Source organism: Homalodisca vitripennis, unplaced genomic scaffold (assembly GCF_021130785.1).
Source record: "Homalodisca vitripennis isolate AUS2020 unplaced genomic scaffold, UT_GWSS_2.1 ScUCBcl_3996;HRSCAF=9866, whole genome shotgun sequence".
In the NCBI taxonomy this organism is placed as follows: Eukaryota; Metazoa; Arthropoda; class Insecta; order Hemiptera; family Cicadellidae; genus Homalodisca; species Homalodisca vitripennis.
Window position 1 is genome coordinate 3,084 of NW_025780106.1, and position 17,184 is coordinate 20,267.

The 17,184-nt window shown below is 32.2% G+C and overlaps 2 protein-coding genes across 2 annotated transcripts in view; one reads left to right on the plus strand and one right to left on the minus strand.

Moving 5' to 3' along the window:
* Positions 1-348: 348 nt before the first annotated feature.
* LOC124372767 (choline/ethanolaminephosphotransferase 1) lies at positions 349-12,720 on the minus strand (the record flags this gene model as incomplete). The annotated part of the gene is given in 3 exon segments (XM_046831178.1): positions 349-471; positions 1,529-1,676; positions 12,284-12,720. Coding segments are annotated over 3 exon segments (508 nt in total), but the record flags the coding sequence as incomplete, so codon positions are not given.
* Positions 12,721-14,755: 2,035 nt separating this feature from the next.
* The window catches only part of LOC124372766 (adenylate cyclase type 9-like), a gene marked incomplete at its 3' end in the record, with an annotated part of 33,022 nt that continues 30,593 nt past the window's right edge, over positions 14,756-17,184 (plus strand). Inside the window, 1 exon segment of the mRNA XM_046831177.1 lies at positions 14,756-15,051.

The following is a 17,184-nucleotide window of genomic DNA, read 5'->3' on the forward strand; positions in this document are numbered from 1 at the left end:
TTGTAACCACTTTTCCTCTCACTGGCTCATATAACAGAAACACAAAACACCATTCCTAATCAAGAAATCTACGGTGTAACTGGAAAACCTCTCCCTAATTGTATCAAAAAGATTGTCTAGACTCAAATTATTTGCAGGAAAACATCGAAACTCTCGGAGATTATTGTAAAACTGGTAAAACAAGATGACCATTGAGTCATAAACCCATTGCCATATATTGTGTTGCCTTATCAGAACGTTTTGTGACTCATTGCCTTGTTCAACAGAATAAGACTTCTAGGCAGTGCAGTGGCCCCAGCTCTGTTGTAATAGATGCTAAAAAATTTTGTTTTAGTCAAGAGGACTCACCTGAAACATAAGTCTGCCAATGTGCACAATAGAACAGAGTCAATGCGCAGAAACACTGGAAGAACATCCAGGCAGGACAGTGTCCCAGCTGTGTTGCAATACATGCTGACAACGCAACGAACACTGCAACAAGTGTGAACTATTAGTGTACCTCAACAGGATTATATAACGTTTACTAAACAAGACTAAATCAGTGAACAACTGTATTACACAGTAAAACAACACAAGACTAAATCAGTGAACAACTGTATTACACAGTAAAACAACAAACTATGAAAATATATTTCTTGGATATAAACTCAACTCAATTAAATAAAAACTAGCTTGACAATAAACAACCATTAACCCCTTAATGTTTTTGTTGAATGGGGAATACCTCAAGGATCTGTGTTGGGACCACTCTTATTTTTAATTAGCATTAAATAAACACAAAATCCTTATTATATGCTGACAATACTAAGTTTTTAAATACTGATGATAATCTAAATGAATGAACTTAATTTACTATCTCAAGCCATTATAACAGAGGTTACTACTTGGTTCAGAACAAATGGATTTTTACTTAATGACAATAATCTGAAAAGATGTTTTACATTTACATTAAGAACTATAGACAACAATAACATTGAAAAGGAAGTGGTTTTTAGGACTAAATCTTTAGTATCTATAATATGTTAAGTTGACAGGCTCATACAGACCATATATTCTCAAAATTATCAAGAGTTATATCTTTTAAAATAATTGACAAGTTGTGTATCAAGTCGCTATATGAAAACAGCATATTATCTTATTTTCAGTTTTAAAGTACAGTTTAATATAGATACTATAGATAATATAGTTTTATTCAACAACTGTTCTAGGATTAATGAAAATTTTATCAATTAGTTTATTTATTAATTAAGCCAAACCTAGAAAGAGCTAAGAGAGTATTATTGGGTCACAGTGTTCAACTTTGTTCAATAAAAAATAAATAGAGGCAAACACAGCAATATCAATAAACAAATGGTTGTTTGGTCTATTTTCCGTATGTCTGCATTTAACAAAAGAAGCAGATAAACAAGCTGCTACATAGAAAAAAGGTTTTGGAAGTAGAATATAAGTACCTGTGGAAGTACAGAAAATGTCTTCAATTCTAAAATCTTACGACTTCCACAAAGTATACAATGCAGAAAGCTCTTACCTGTTGATATCGAGTCACAGCCGTGGTCAAACAGCTCGCCTAGAGGTGTGGAAGAGTCGGTTCTGCGAGCCTGCTTGCCGTCGATGGCATCAAGGCTCTGGTATACGAACAGTCCCAGGGCACACAGCAGGAACGCCCATCTAGGTGCCTGGAAAAAGTTTAGTATTGGACACAACACTTAAAACACTTACGACTTTTACCACGACTCTAATTAACTGAAATGTCATAGTAATGTATTCTTAATGAACTAAAAATGTATTTATAAAAACTGTTATGCCAAATCACTAAACACCACAAGCTGCATAAAAATGTTACAAGAATACTTAAATTTGTAAATTTTATCCTAAAACCAAATGTACCTCATATATTCAAAATTGCAACAAATAAGAAGAGTTTAGCTTAGTTAAATCACAATATACTAAACAATTAGACTAAACAGTAAATAGCTGATTCTTTGTTGCAGACACTAATAGTCGGGTAAAATTAGGTAGTATGAAGTAATTACTTGAATGTCAGTGAATAAATCAGCAAGCACTTTGTCTGCTGAGCAATTGATGAGGATTTCCCAAGCTGAAATAATTTACTTTAAAATTAAGGGGATAAACGTTTGATGCTTCAAATTTTGTTCAGAATTGCTCAATAAAAATCCATTTAGTCTATAGTCATACTTCATGTTCTTTGACCATAATCTACTGTTAAAGATGGTTGTCTTTGTGTACATACAAGATAGCAGGTTTTATAGTAAGTTAACTGTTATATGGTACCTGTTATAATTCAAGGGCTGTCCAGAAGGTATCAGAATCAGAATCTTAAATGTCATTAAACACAGTTCACAGTGTAATAGACTGAGTCAATTTTTACTAAAATTAAACATAATAAAAATAATACGTTAGCCTAGATTAGGCCTACTTATAAGCCATACTAAACTGTCTAAATTATCCTCTTCATACTCCTTAACTGAGTAGTATGCATTATTTTTTTAAAACTTCTATAGTTGTCTTAAATCTGTTATAGGGCATATTTCTGTATGGTACTGTCAACTTATTAAAAAGTCATACCTATATCGAAGTATCCTATATTCGGTGATTACTCCTTATCTATACAGCTACTTTTATCAGATTCAGCATGCACTATCTTTGTACCCTTCTATTTGCACTAAGAATAGTACTCATTCACACCTTTAATAAGTACCTGCCCATCAATGTTCATTGCACGTGTTTTCTCAAGCTTTTGTCAGATTTTTCTATCAAGAGTTACAGAATGTGAAGATCAGTGAATTTGCATTAAGTCTTGTTTCAAACTTGGGAATACGGGTGTAGAGATACTCAAATGATCCTGCAAACTTTTCAGGAGGAAGCCATATCTCAGACTTCCGTGAAATTGTGGTTCAACCATTTGTTTGAAAGATAGCCCCGGTTCGGTTGAAAGTGATCAGTCTCCTGGTCAGCCTTCATCAATCCAAAAACTTGAAAGTGTGTGGTTAGCGATAAAAGTGGACAATCGCTCAAAAAGTGCTCAAGTTGGAGAAAGATTTAGATATACCAAAATCCATTGTTGCTGACATTCTGTCCAAGGATTTGGATTTTGAAATGAGTGCTTGTGAAATTCATCCTAAAATTGCTCACCGATGATCAAAAGGAGAGGCATTTGAAGTTGCACAAAGCTTGTATAAGACTATTACCTCCAATTTTTGTAAAAAAGTTATCACCGCCGATAAGACATAGGTTTATGATCACGAAACAAAAGCCCAATTACAAGACCAATACGCTTCAGAAGACCACACAGTTACCAAGGAGTACTACCTAGAAGTTTAGGTATGCAGTGTGGTGAAAACATCCTAATTGTGGGCCGTTGGAGACAGGATACTTCACCACGATATTGATTCAATCCTCTCAGATGATTCACAACTTTTGGCCTAATACCACACCAGCCAAGTGCCACACCCTCAAGCTCAAGTTCTTTTTGTCAAGGTATCACACGTGATTTGTTCTGCAAATACTATATTTACAAGCCATTCCAATGCCTAAATCACATGAAAAGCTTGGAAATAAAAGAATAACTCTAAGTTTGTATCGCCAAAATTTCCCGATCATCTGACATCTTGGTAAAAAATTGGTTAACACCATACTAATCTTGAATTATTATGGTATTAAAACGCTTATTTGAAAGTCTAAACCAAATCGCAATTAGTTCAAATAAACTTCCATTTCAGCTATACACGTTTAAGTAAAATATATAACACAAGCAGACTTCTAACAAAACAAAAAACTTTTCTTGAGTAATGCCAAAACTTTAGATCACACCTAAACATGAGAATTTCTCAATTTTCAAGCCATACAGATACAGCATGTGGGAGTGCCAAAGGCCGAGTGGTCTAAGAAGGACTTTGGGTCTGAGTTAGGATAATGCAGGTTTTAAATCTAGTCTGTGATCGTTGCACATTTTATCAGTGCCATCAACCTTGTCCTACATTGACTCTCTCCCTTATTCTCTTTGATAAGATCCTTGCACAGTTGAGTGACCCATGAGGAACAGAATAATGCTTAAAAAGGGAATCATCATCTTCTTTAAAAAAAAAGATATGAACAAACACCAACGTGATCTGACACTGGAAAAGTTTATGAACTGGAACATGATCTGAAGTCGGAGAGTACCAATCCAAAATGCTTATGGCGAAAAAAGAAAATATTCCTTGAGATAGAACCAAAATTCTAGCTCAGACCACATGAGTGCTCGTAAAGATTACCTTTAACTTTAGTACTACTCGCAAAACTCCCTTGAGGCTTAAGTGCATGGCAGTAGGCCGCCCCACAGAAGAAGAAGATATTTATGATAACATAGGCTAATCTAAAACTACTTATATCGCGTAATAACAAGTAGTGCATAGGGATAGAGTGGCCTTTATCTTTTTGACATTGCTTCTTAACCGATTGTCATGAAGACATGTAATTTTAACAGCAAGTTAAATAAAATCTGCTCTTTCTGCTTCTCCCCAGAGTCTATATTCATCAGTCTGGCCTAGACCCACCTCTATCAGATGTTTTCTAAGAGGGCCATGTCCAGTCAGCATCCCTAATACTAGTCATATATCCTCCTTAATTTGTTCAAGGAGTGCTGACCATCCTTTCCCATAAGTACCGAAGTCTTTTTACGGTTATGGATCTAACCTTCTTTTTCCGAATCTTTTACTAGAGCTATGCTATAGAAGAAGGCTACTACACAGCCTAGCTCTGGGGTCCTACCCAAAGCCTTTCAGAATCTATCTTGGCAAGGGTGTCTGTCTGCTGTTTCATTCTCATGATCGTCTATAGCCCAGCACCAAGCCAAGGGCAACTTTGCTTCTCTTTGCCAGTTCCACTAGTGCATTCTTACATTCCCATACTGCTTTTGAGTCAAAGGAGTTATTAGCTAATATCGATATAAAAGACCGAGTCCACTTAACCTACTCTACCCCAACTTTTAATATTAGAAACCGGATGTTATTTATGATCAACACCACCTAAAAAGATGTTATTTATGATCAACACCACCTAAAAAGATGTTATTTGTGATTACTACTCCCTAAAATGATATACCAAGATAGGCTAGTTTTGTCCAGAGAAAAGTGTGGAATATGTTATAAACATTGAAATTATGGTTTTAAACTTCAACAAACAAGTCCACTGATACCATTGACACGCTTAGTATGAGATTGGGTATAGCACAATAAGTGAACATGTTTTTTAATAACGTAAACAATAAATGGTATTACTTTAATCTACACCTAACAATATAACCAATTAATTCTGATAGTAAACTTAAACAATTACTTAATCTAAATCATCTGTACCAACTGTGAACACGCTTCTAGGTTGTAAATATAATAGGCCTATTTAAAAGAGACCTCATCAAAATAAAAACTATAGGCTAGTTTGACTTTAGAAAACTAAGCAAAATAGCATTGCAAGATTTTCGTCTGTTTGATACATGTGGAACAGTTGGTAAGTAACGAATCTTCGATATAATTATGGAAACCAAATTACATGATATGTATTCAAATTACAGTATAGTTTGGCTGTTGATTTCTTAAAAATAGTAATATAATGATGAATAAAAATTTATCTAGGCTATGTATTTATAAAATTAGTGTTAACATTTCATTACTTTTTAATAGTTTGGAAGAATAAACGTGTCTGACACCTTATAACACAAATAACAATGTACATCACCATTGTAGTTGCAACCAGCCGGCTATTAATCAAATACCATAAACACAAAATTACTTTTTTAAATAATAATTTGGATTAATAATTTTGAACCAAAGTACGTTTTAGGCTTTTAAGATTACGTACTAAATAATATTTTTATTCTATAAAATAGCTGTCCATTATTAATTATGAATATCTACAAGTCAAATGATTTATATTCGATAGTTTGGATATTTTTAGTTGTTAGTTAATTCCATTGTCGTGGTGGCTGCTTATTATACTTCAGCCAACTTCATTAAGTTATTTATCTTTTCCAAATTTAATCTTAGACCTTATAGTCTATTGTTTTATTCAAGAAGACGATATGAACGGCTTAATAACGTGAAACTCGACTTTTGGCACTCCAGTCATTAATTTCACATTTAACGAGATTTGTCCTATGGCTAGTCTTAATTGTGTGTTTTTTATGGTTATAGTTTCTTTATTATTTATGAGATTATGTTATTATATGTATGTAATTAATTCCTTTAAACCAAATATGACTTTAATTTAACACTTTGGATAGTATGTTGAAATCGATTGATATTTCTGTTATCCAGTATTTGATGGGGGAGACTGTAATAAGCGACCTACACTTGTCATTCGATTGTTATTATTGAACTTCTCGATATATTATCCAAATTCGATAATATATTTTAATCATACGAAACAAAAATTATAATACATTAACAACAAGAATAATACATTACATTTTTAATAACATAATTTGAACAATAACATAACAAAATAACAAATCCAACTATGGCCTAGAACTACACATAAAAAATACAGTATTAGCCAAAATAAACAGTACTGAAATGGTAATATTTTATTATGGTAAACACAGTAACATTACATATAGATTTTACCAAAAAATACAAGTCAAAAGAAGCAAAAATCTGTTAAACTCGGGTATTAACATGTTCAATATGACCCCCTTTCAGTTTAAAGCAACACTCATACCGTTCTAGTAGGTTTTGCATCATTTTTATGAATAGGGGTTGTTCCATTCTCCTAATACACATGGTTATTTTTTTCTTTGAGTTGAACGATGGTAGATGGTGGGTCCTCGCGGAAAATATCCTGAGGTCTCTCAGAAAACAATCAAGAATGACCCTTTATCGATACTGTTTTACAGTAAGAGTCTCTCCATTGTTGCCTTCAAAAAAGTATGGTCCCACTACACCCCTCCCAGACACAGCGCACCAAATGGTTACATGCTGTGGCCTCTCTACAAAAATGTCAGGACATTCAAATCCAAGGAAACGTTTTGTCTGCTTGTTTATGAAACCCTTAAGGTGCGCATTACATTCATCTGTAAACCATACATCACTTAGAAACTCAGGTTCCTCATAGCATATTAATAACATTTAAGCACAATACTGAACTCTAGCTAGTTTGTTTCTCAGTTCAAAGATAGTCCAGTTTGTATACTGTAGGGATACAAACTGGACTTTGTATCCTGTAGGGATATATCCCCACAAAAACTACCAATGTTTTTGAGCATTCTTCGCATTGACGTATTGCCAATATTCAGTTTAGGAGAAGCTCACATTAGGCTTCATTTCAGTGACTGAACCACTTGCTGCAACACTCATCCGTGGTTTTCATTTGTACATGCGGTAGTTGGGCGACCTGAAAAGCCTTTCGCTGTGTCAAAACACTACCTGATCTTCGAAATTTTTCAACAACACTAACAATCACAGCATTACTAGGCGGGTTTTTGTGGAAATGTTCCTGAAAACGTAATGCAGCGTATGACAAGCTTGGCCTACCGGCACGTCCAATTCTGTATGAGCGAAAATAATGCTATACAATAAAAACTTTTTCTACCGATGTTAGCACCAAAAACTAACTCAAATAAAAAAGAAGTAATGAACACAATACTGTGGCAACAATCGAAAATTGAATCAGCTAATCAAGAAGGCAACTAAAGCTGATTCAGTTTCAGTACTGTTTATTATGGCTAATACTGTACGTTACATCTTTATAAATTGCGCGGATAGCAGAGAGCAACTGCTTTTGTGAAGGCAGTAGCTAAACCCACATATATATCTAGAAATTTACTACATAATTTCCTCATATTCATTGTCATTTTCAAATTCTCAACAAATTGGTTAATTGCTGTTTATTGTTTACATGACAAATGGCTGTAACTAATAAGTAGGAATCATAAGTTTTGTTTAAAAAATTGTAATATCTAGGCCTAATTATTAATTCAGAAGAAAACAATCGAACCATTCAATAAAAATAACCGAATAAAGAGTGTAGCTCACTTATTAAAATTTACCCATATGATGAATATTAAGTGATATAAAAACCGAGACGTAACAAGAAGAATCTCGTACATTACAATTTTAAAAACATAAATTTTACAATAACATTACAAAACAACAAAACCCACTATGGCCTAAACTTAGATTACCAAAGAAACCTCACAATATTTACAACTTGCTCAGCTTGATATCAACAAGTAACTGCTTTTGTGAAATGGCGGAAAGAATTCTCCACATGAATTACCAGGAGCCAAACCCACATGTTGAAGCCACTTAAACAGATAGAGTAAAATAAGCAGACCTGGATTTTTATATCGATTAGTACAATTAGCGATACTTAATATTCATTTATCTAATACGCGTTTATGAATCGTATCAACATATCTATAGTCATAATCACAATCATATTTTAAATAAAAATAACTAATATAATGCACATAGCAATAATCTCATAAATAATGAATGAGCTCTATCAAACAAACAATTAGAACTGGAAATAGGAAAAACTCATAAATAATAATAAAATGATAATATAAAAACATTTATACAGGAAATACGGAATACGCGTAAATATTGATGTTTTCTCATGGGTAGCAATGATTAACTGCATTTATACAGGAAATACGGAATATGTATATTATTTATATATTTTCTCCTGGGTAGTAATGATTAACTGCTCCCGAGAAGTTGTTGAAACATCTTCTCCAAAAACCAAACTCGTCTTTTGTACAAATGCTCACAGAGATTATGTGCAAGCAGCTCAGTTGATATGCCACTTTTTAAACTTTGTTTCACGATCCTCCATGAGCTTTCTACTGTCTGTTATTATCAAAAGAAAATACGTTTATTAACCCTTTGAGTGCCGCAGCGTTTTGCTATATGGTATGCATAAAATGCCGAGTGAAAATGCCTGATTCTCCAAGGGTCTGGTTAAAAATTCATAACAAATTTATTTATTGGTATAATGTCTTGGGTTTTTGTTTTATTTTAGATAATTATATATTCTCTTTACATATAATACATTGATTACTTATGTAACATTTTTATACAAATAAAAAAAATCATTAACAAAAACTTTATGAGCAAAACATTGTTTTTTATTTTAACACAACTTGGTGTTATTGAAATACTTCATTTTTTCACTTTTAGTTATTCTATCTCATACTCCATTTAATTCTTTAGAAAAAGACATATAGGCCTAACAACTTTTTTATACTTATAAATAAAGTTTGGAAAATAAAATATGAACCACTACAAAAGTAGAAAATTTCTAACCTAACCTAACACTCTGTGTATTGTCTACACTGCTAATGCTTAAATCTAATGCCTGCAATACTAGGTCTTCATTGTCAGCAATGTTTTTACAACTCATTGTTTATAAATATCACTGAACAAACACAAAAACTATACAAATGTATTTAGTAAAGTACTAGATGCGGGTAGGGTACGATAAGAATGTAACCATTGATAACTAATATTCGGATCTCAAATCCTAGACTATCAATCGATATAAAAGTATTTATATTCCTCAATAACAATCACGTGTTTTAAATAAAAATATGAATTTAATATTTACAGTGATCAAACAAATTATTATAACCAAAATTAGGAAAACTGAAGATGACCATATTTGCTCCTCTCCCAGTTACAGTTGTTTCTTTCCCACAAATTTCACAATCTCGGTTTTTCTGTACGAGTCCAACATGTTGAAGCCACGTAAAACATGTCTTATCATCTTTCAAAGCAATGTCATGTAATTTTCTAAAATTGACTGCCATTTTTAACAATCAAATGTTACTTATGTAAAATTGAAATATTACCTTACTCGTATTATTTGAAAGTGGTTACAGCTGTTGATGTAGATTATTTAAGTTAATTATTCAAAATAATTAATCAGTACCGATTGTTTATATCGATGGTTATGATTAAGTAGTATCGTTTACCAATTTCGATATAAAAAAAAAACCGGGTCCACTTATCGTACCCTACCCCAAGATGCTTACGATCGCCATAACTCACGGTCAAGTCATTGTTCTACTTACACACAGACTAGAACAACATACACAAACGAAATAATTTGAAGATACAAACACTACAAAACCCATTTAAACTTAAAAACTTTCAATATCATTTGTGAAATAAACAGCAGCGCAAACAAAACATGTGACGGCTTGTCCGCGTAGCGGTCGATTCTAAACTCGACTGACACGCTCACTTTTCAACCACCGTAAAAATCAGAATCTAACCAGAATGCAACAAAACCTACATCAAAAGTTACGTTGAAGCCTTTGGAATGCGTATGTATAGTCATTGAGCCAATTTAGATAAATACTAGATAAAAATATAAGCGTTACTGCAGAAGTCGCATATAGCGATTCTGGCATTTCTTGCATATAATGCAGGATCGCTAATCCCGATGCTCCAGCACTCAAAGGGTTAAATGAAAAAGTGTTTAAGGTCAATGCAAATTAGTTATTGTTCTTATATCCGTAACGGTTAGTTATAATTAAGTAACATCGTTTGTCACTATTGATATAAAAAACCGGGTCCGCTTATCGTACCCTACCCACTTCAACAACAAATCTCGTCACTTGTGAGGAATATCAGGCAGTGTACGATAAGCAGGTACCCGGGTTTTATAAAGCTTATTACAATAATCGGTACTTTGGGATTATACCGACCACACCAGTATGAAGAACACAAAAATAGAAATTTATAGAAACAAACATGATAGAACGAAAAAACAACTCTTCAATTACAAAATTACAAACTTACAAGCATTTCCAGGTATTGTGATCGGTATTGTTGTCGCTGTTATCTTATCTTTCTCGAGAATCCTGATTACGGCAGGCCGCGCGGCATCACGTGATTTGCACGGTACATCATTGCCTTTCCATTACAATTCAATTTATATTTCTGATTAGCCCCTCTAGAATTTGATATTTTACTGATAGGTACTATCTCGAGGGATGTTTTTTCTTTCGTCGACATCAGCGCGGGGCAGCACCGAAGGTGCTGCCGAAGCCCGCGCTGATGGCCGGAGGCACTCGCATTTTGGGTGGCGGAATGTGATCAAGAATAAAAACAAGTTTTGAGTGTTTTTTTTAATAAAAAGTTTAGTTTGGTAAATGTTTGTTTTTGTTGAATTTTTGTGTTTGGAGAAATGTAGAGGTAAAAACACGGAAGTACAACAAAGCGATGCACCAGCTGAACGGGCGGCGAGACTCTGCAATCACGTTATCTACTAGACGCTCGACTTTGACCTCTGTCTGAGGATGGGGAGGTGTTTGCGATAAGACAATTCCTGTTTTATATTGACGAAATATTGTTCTACGCTAATCTAGTAATCAGTAGAAACGAAATGTGAAATAACGATTCATGTCTGGGTGTGGTCGGTATAATCCCAAAGTACCCAATAATCAATACTTTATATTTCGAATAATAGAACTATCAATCGATATCAACATATATAAAATACTAAACTAAAATCACATATTTCAAATAAATAGAAATAATTTTAACAAAATAAGTAAATGTCATACATAATAAAACAGCACATAAACCATTAATCACACAAAAATTAATACCGGTGATTGGAAAAATGTCATATAAATAAGATAACTTAACAACAAATCGAACATCTTAAACCCCAATAAAGACACAGTAAATCATATTTTAGTGTTATTGTGTATAATTTTCTAAAACTATCTCATTTTATTTAAAAGAAGTTATGTACAGAACAAACTGTTTAGAATATGAAAAGGAGCAGATGGTTTAGTTATTGTACTAATTAATTACTATTGGTTGATTATATCGATGGGTATAATAATTAACATCATTTGATAATTTCAATATAAAAAATCGGGTCCGCTTATTGTACTCTATCCAAAATATCTTACATATTTTGCTCATATTCATCACCATTTTCAAAGTCTCAAAATAATAGTTACTTCTTGTTGTTTATTGTTTACATTAAAATTACTAAGTTAAAATCATATGGTAATTTAATAAATTGTAATATCGGATTATCCTTCAGACAAAAACAAACGAACCAATCGATAATGGCAATCAAATAACTAGTGTAGGTCGCTTAGTCTACCCACCCTACCCACAGAGACTGCTTATCATACTCTGCGCTGAAGATTTCACAACCCATAAAATTTAACAAAACTAATTTCCAAAAGGAAAAGTCCTATACTCAGAACATAGCCTACCTATAGAGAATCTAAGAAAAATAATGATTTTTCTCTTACCTCAGATTTAGCATCAGAACTGTACCACACAAGGAGAAGAGTTGTCAAAATATTCACTAGGAGTCCTAATATTGTAATTAAATTTGGTGCCAACCACATGGGCACCTTGCTAACTAACCAGTTCCAGTACACTTGGAGATAAGGGTCCAGGAGGCTACAACTATCATACTTGTATTTATGTTCTCCCAGGCGTTTTAACTGAGCCGCAGACAGCAATTTATCTTTGAAGAACATCATTATAAAGTTGAGTTCAAAATATCGTTAATATTAAACAACTACAATACTATAAACTGGACAATTATCATACTTCATTTTAACACAAACTGGACAAAAATTTCAAAACACTAGTCACACCACACTGACCACAGTTCACAAAATTAGGACGAATCTCATCTCTCTATACCTACTAGTACGATAAAAAACATCTAAATCTGGGTGAACACAAAACAGCTGTTGCAAAGCATACACAGAATTTTGTTGGCATCTAGATCAATCCAGATCCAGTCAATCAAAACTCCAACGCTAACTAAATATCAAAATTATGTCGTTTCTCTTTTTTATTGAACTGTTTTATCACCTTACAATAATTAATTTATATAGAAATAAAAAATGTTAACAACAACAAAATAAATATAAACAACAACTTCTTCAAATTTAACTCTCATATAGGACATGTTACTATTCTCAGTAGCACCCTTATTTATGACATTGTGTGCGTGCTTATCACGATCGGTTATCTCTAGCAACATTTTCAAATTACAACCATTTTACCTTTCACAAATTTATTTAAATCATTCATAGGGGTTACATTTTTCCTCTACTAAAGCGTGGTACTAAAAAGAAGACTTAGTAATATTACATAAACAACGTCTTCAAATTTAAACTTTTAAATTTAACACAATTTAATTCTCTATACATTTTGAATGTGACAATTCAGAGCTTGATTTACACATGGGTTTACAGGGCTATAGCCAAAGCAGTAGATTTTTAGGGGGATCAAAGCGTGGAAAGGTGACTTTGAAATTTATTTAATATCAGCTAAAATAAAGTTCCAAAAGAGGTAAATGTATTATAGCAAAACTTACAAAATAGAACAAATATAGAGTAAAAGGGCAGGATTACTGACAGTATTGCTGCTAGAATTAAAATATTCATAGTCTCTTGTCTTTGTTCGGTAGTCTAGTAATGATATTTCTGCTGGCTACTGTACATTATAGTATAGTATATTACGTCACGCCACTGATAAAGATAAATCGGCTCGACACTCTTCACTGATAGGCAATATATACAGATTCGTTTAAGAGGGCGATTTTGAAAGGAATTAGCACTTAATAAGGAATTAATTACTGTACATGTATAACTCCTTGTATTTGTCAACGTTTGTCATTTATATGTAACAATAGGTTTTTCGAGAATCGCTTATATAAAGAAGTAGTACCTTACACTAGAGACAACAATAGCAACAACTTTAGTTTGAATTTTGATCATTCGAGTATCACAGTCCTGCTCTTCTTTTAATTCGTGATTCTTAATATTTTTCTTCAGCATTCTGGAATGATTTCTGGCTGCTTTCGTAGCATTTTTTAGCTAAAATGACGTACAGAGTCGGTCTCTGTTATATAGCATTTTTAAACAGTTAAATCCAGGTTTTACACCTAGCAGCGTAAGACCTTATACTCTGCCTTTTTTCCAATATTTTATTTGATGACAGCAAGCATCTAAAGCTCCAAGTTAAAAGTTTTTAAGGCATACAACATTAATTGTATGGACATGTACTTAACTATTGACAACAGCTCAGAATAGAATATTTCATTTTCACTTTGCGTACGGCCAATTAAGTATATTTTTAATCCATATAAAACTATGTGACTGTATGTGTGCTACAGCTTCTACTATAACTGAAGCAGAGAGTTTTTTATGAGGTTAGGTTTTATAAAGCCTGGGTCCGCTTATCGTACCCTACCCAGACTATGTAAAAATTGGAATGCAATCTAAGTTTTTTTTTTTATCTTTGATGTATACTTAGCATAACATGTAACACTGTATAAGTTAGTTAAGCTAGCCCTGTGTGTATACTTTAATGACGTTGCTAATGCATGAAAATGTTATTTTGAGCAATAAAGGATTTTGATTTGATTTGATTTGAAGTTTTAAAACAAAACTAAATATAAAAAGACAAAATAAAATAAACTTTTTTAAGAAATTGATAAAATTGAATTGAGAAATACATCTTTCCTTAAGTTGTATAGTTTTTTAATTATATTAAGTTTGATGACAAATTATTCTGTATTCTGATTCGTGCAACAAATAAACAAATTACAAATATGATAAAAAGTTCAATAAATATAAAGATGGAAGATTTAAATGTGTATATCTGCGACTACTGTGTTAAGTTAATCTTTGTAGTTCGCATGCAGACTACTGACATTCAGTTGCACTTCATGTTATTTGTTATTTTTTAAGACCTTGAAAAGTAATAAAACACAACTTATCATCCATTTTCTGTATTTTGTATTTTCTATTTACAATTTTATACTGAACCTTTATGCTTTATTGTGAGAGTATTGTGCAATTATGTACAATTTATTGTATACAAACCTTCAAATATTGATAACAGTGGAAAATGTCTTAATTTAAATTGTGTAACTTATAAAGTCAGTTTATAGGTTATGATCCCATTTGATTTACAAGTTCTGATAAAATGTATTTACTTTTATTACATAGTTAAGGAAGGCCATGTTTGAGGATTTACCCAAAATACTGCCAAGGTAAGACAGTTTCAAAGTCTGACATATACATATCAATTTTGTAATTTACAGTAGGCAATGTCATGAACAGTTATTTTGGGAATATCTTTACTAATGAACTGCTTAAGTAAACAAATCTATTTCTCTTAATATAGACCCAAGTTTGTGGGACCAAGCCTATTTTGTGTGCTTCATCAGTTTGTCATTTGCTTGTATTTAGAATAAGTAGAAAATTATGTTTTAATTACTGGTGAAATTCTGGAAGTTTAATCCTCATTAGTCTTTGGTATTGATATGGTAAAACAATTGAGATGTAGAGATAAGCATGTTAAAGGTTAGCACACTCTAATGTGAATTAATTTATGGAATTGTATGATCATCCTCTTTGAGACAAATTCCGGGTGCAGTAAAATAAGAGGCCACTACCACAATAGAATCATAGTATATCCTTAAAAACAGTAAAAAGTAATAACTTAAATGTTAAACTGTTTTGTATGTTACATTTTATAGATACAAAACATAGATAGTTTTTATAGGCCTATAACGTAATTCGTGTCAACATTTTTGTTTCTATAATTTAAATAATCATAAATATGATTCTATGGTGGTGGTGGCCACTTATTATACTGTAGTCACAAACCGATTCCGATTTAGGGCCTGTTGGCATAATTTTGTTGTACATGCCAAAAACTCAGAAGTTTATGCAAAAGAAATGTCTAAAGAATTGTTTAAATTATGATGGATGGTTTAAAATATATAAAAAATATCACCTAATATCATTGACATTCGTGAGTAGGTCACTGGTGTTTTATTTATTAATTTGATAGCGGTTGTTAATTTATGTAATTCGTTTACCTAGATGCTACATTAACGTAATTAATTTTAGTTTTTGCTGCATCTTTGTGCTAATTTATTTGCTGATAATGAAAACGATAGTAATTTTGGAAGAAGATGTGGGAAAATAGGTGAAGATAGACTACATTACGTTTTAGAAACACCAGACAGTAAAATTGAACTAGGCAACCTATTGAATTTATTACAATTAGTGCTTGGTTGATCAGATCCAGTTAACCATGTTAGTTTAATAAATTGTGTGTTTCATGTTATTAACACAATAACACAAGTTTCATGCTCATACAACAGTTAACTGCTGTCAGCAGAGCTGCAGAGAAAGACAAGTTTATAGGATTTTTTTGTAATAATACAATATTTCAATGTAATATACAGGAATCATTATTTTAAGTTAATAAACATTACAAACACCTTTGAAACAACAAAGTGCACTGTTATAACATTTTCTAACTGTTATATTATAATTGTACTCTGAAGTAGTAAAAAAGTTTGTTCATACGTTTTGTATAATTTTAATAATAGAAATGTGTAATAATTGTACAGATAAGGAGGGAAACTAACTGTGATAAGGGTGATTCTCCAAAATGTGTACAGTTTGATGTATTGGCCTAAAAACATCTACAAATAACGATAATTTTTTAAAGATTTTTAAAAATTAACCTATTTAAATATAACAAGAAATGCTTGAAGGATGAAAAAGTAATTTTATAATATATTAACATTTTTTCACCTGTCCACACTATGTGACAAGTCACTGGTGTGGACAGTCACCAATTGTGTTTCTCAAAGTAAAAGTAATTAATTACACAATATTCAATAATATTTTTTTAAATAATAAATCTATATGTAATTTTAATAGTATAAATAAAGCAAATAAGAAAGTATGATTGAAACAAAGTGAACTATATTACTATAATGCAACAATTTATATGAGTATCTGGGTTGAGAGTCACTTGTGTGGACTTAACTGAAAAAATAGGCAAAAAATTACTGCCTTCAAATCAGCTGTAGTTTTTGTTTGAAAAAGGAGGGAAACTAGGTATTGTTCCCAGTGGCTAGTAAAACTGATCTGTTTTGAGTTAGTTGGATGTTGTTTAGACGTTTCAAGTTGAAAATTGTGGAATAATCAAGAATACCTCATCACCTGTGTTACCACGGTTACTTTGCAGGTAAATAGAACTTCCTTATCTTAAAATGATTTTTTATTAGCTTTTACTGTAAACTAAAAGAAACCAACATATCTGTAACATAACCTCAATGTTCTAGTTGCTAGGCTCTGATGAGTTTATAATCATCACTTGT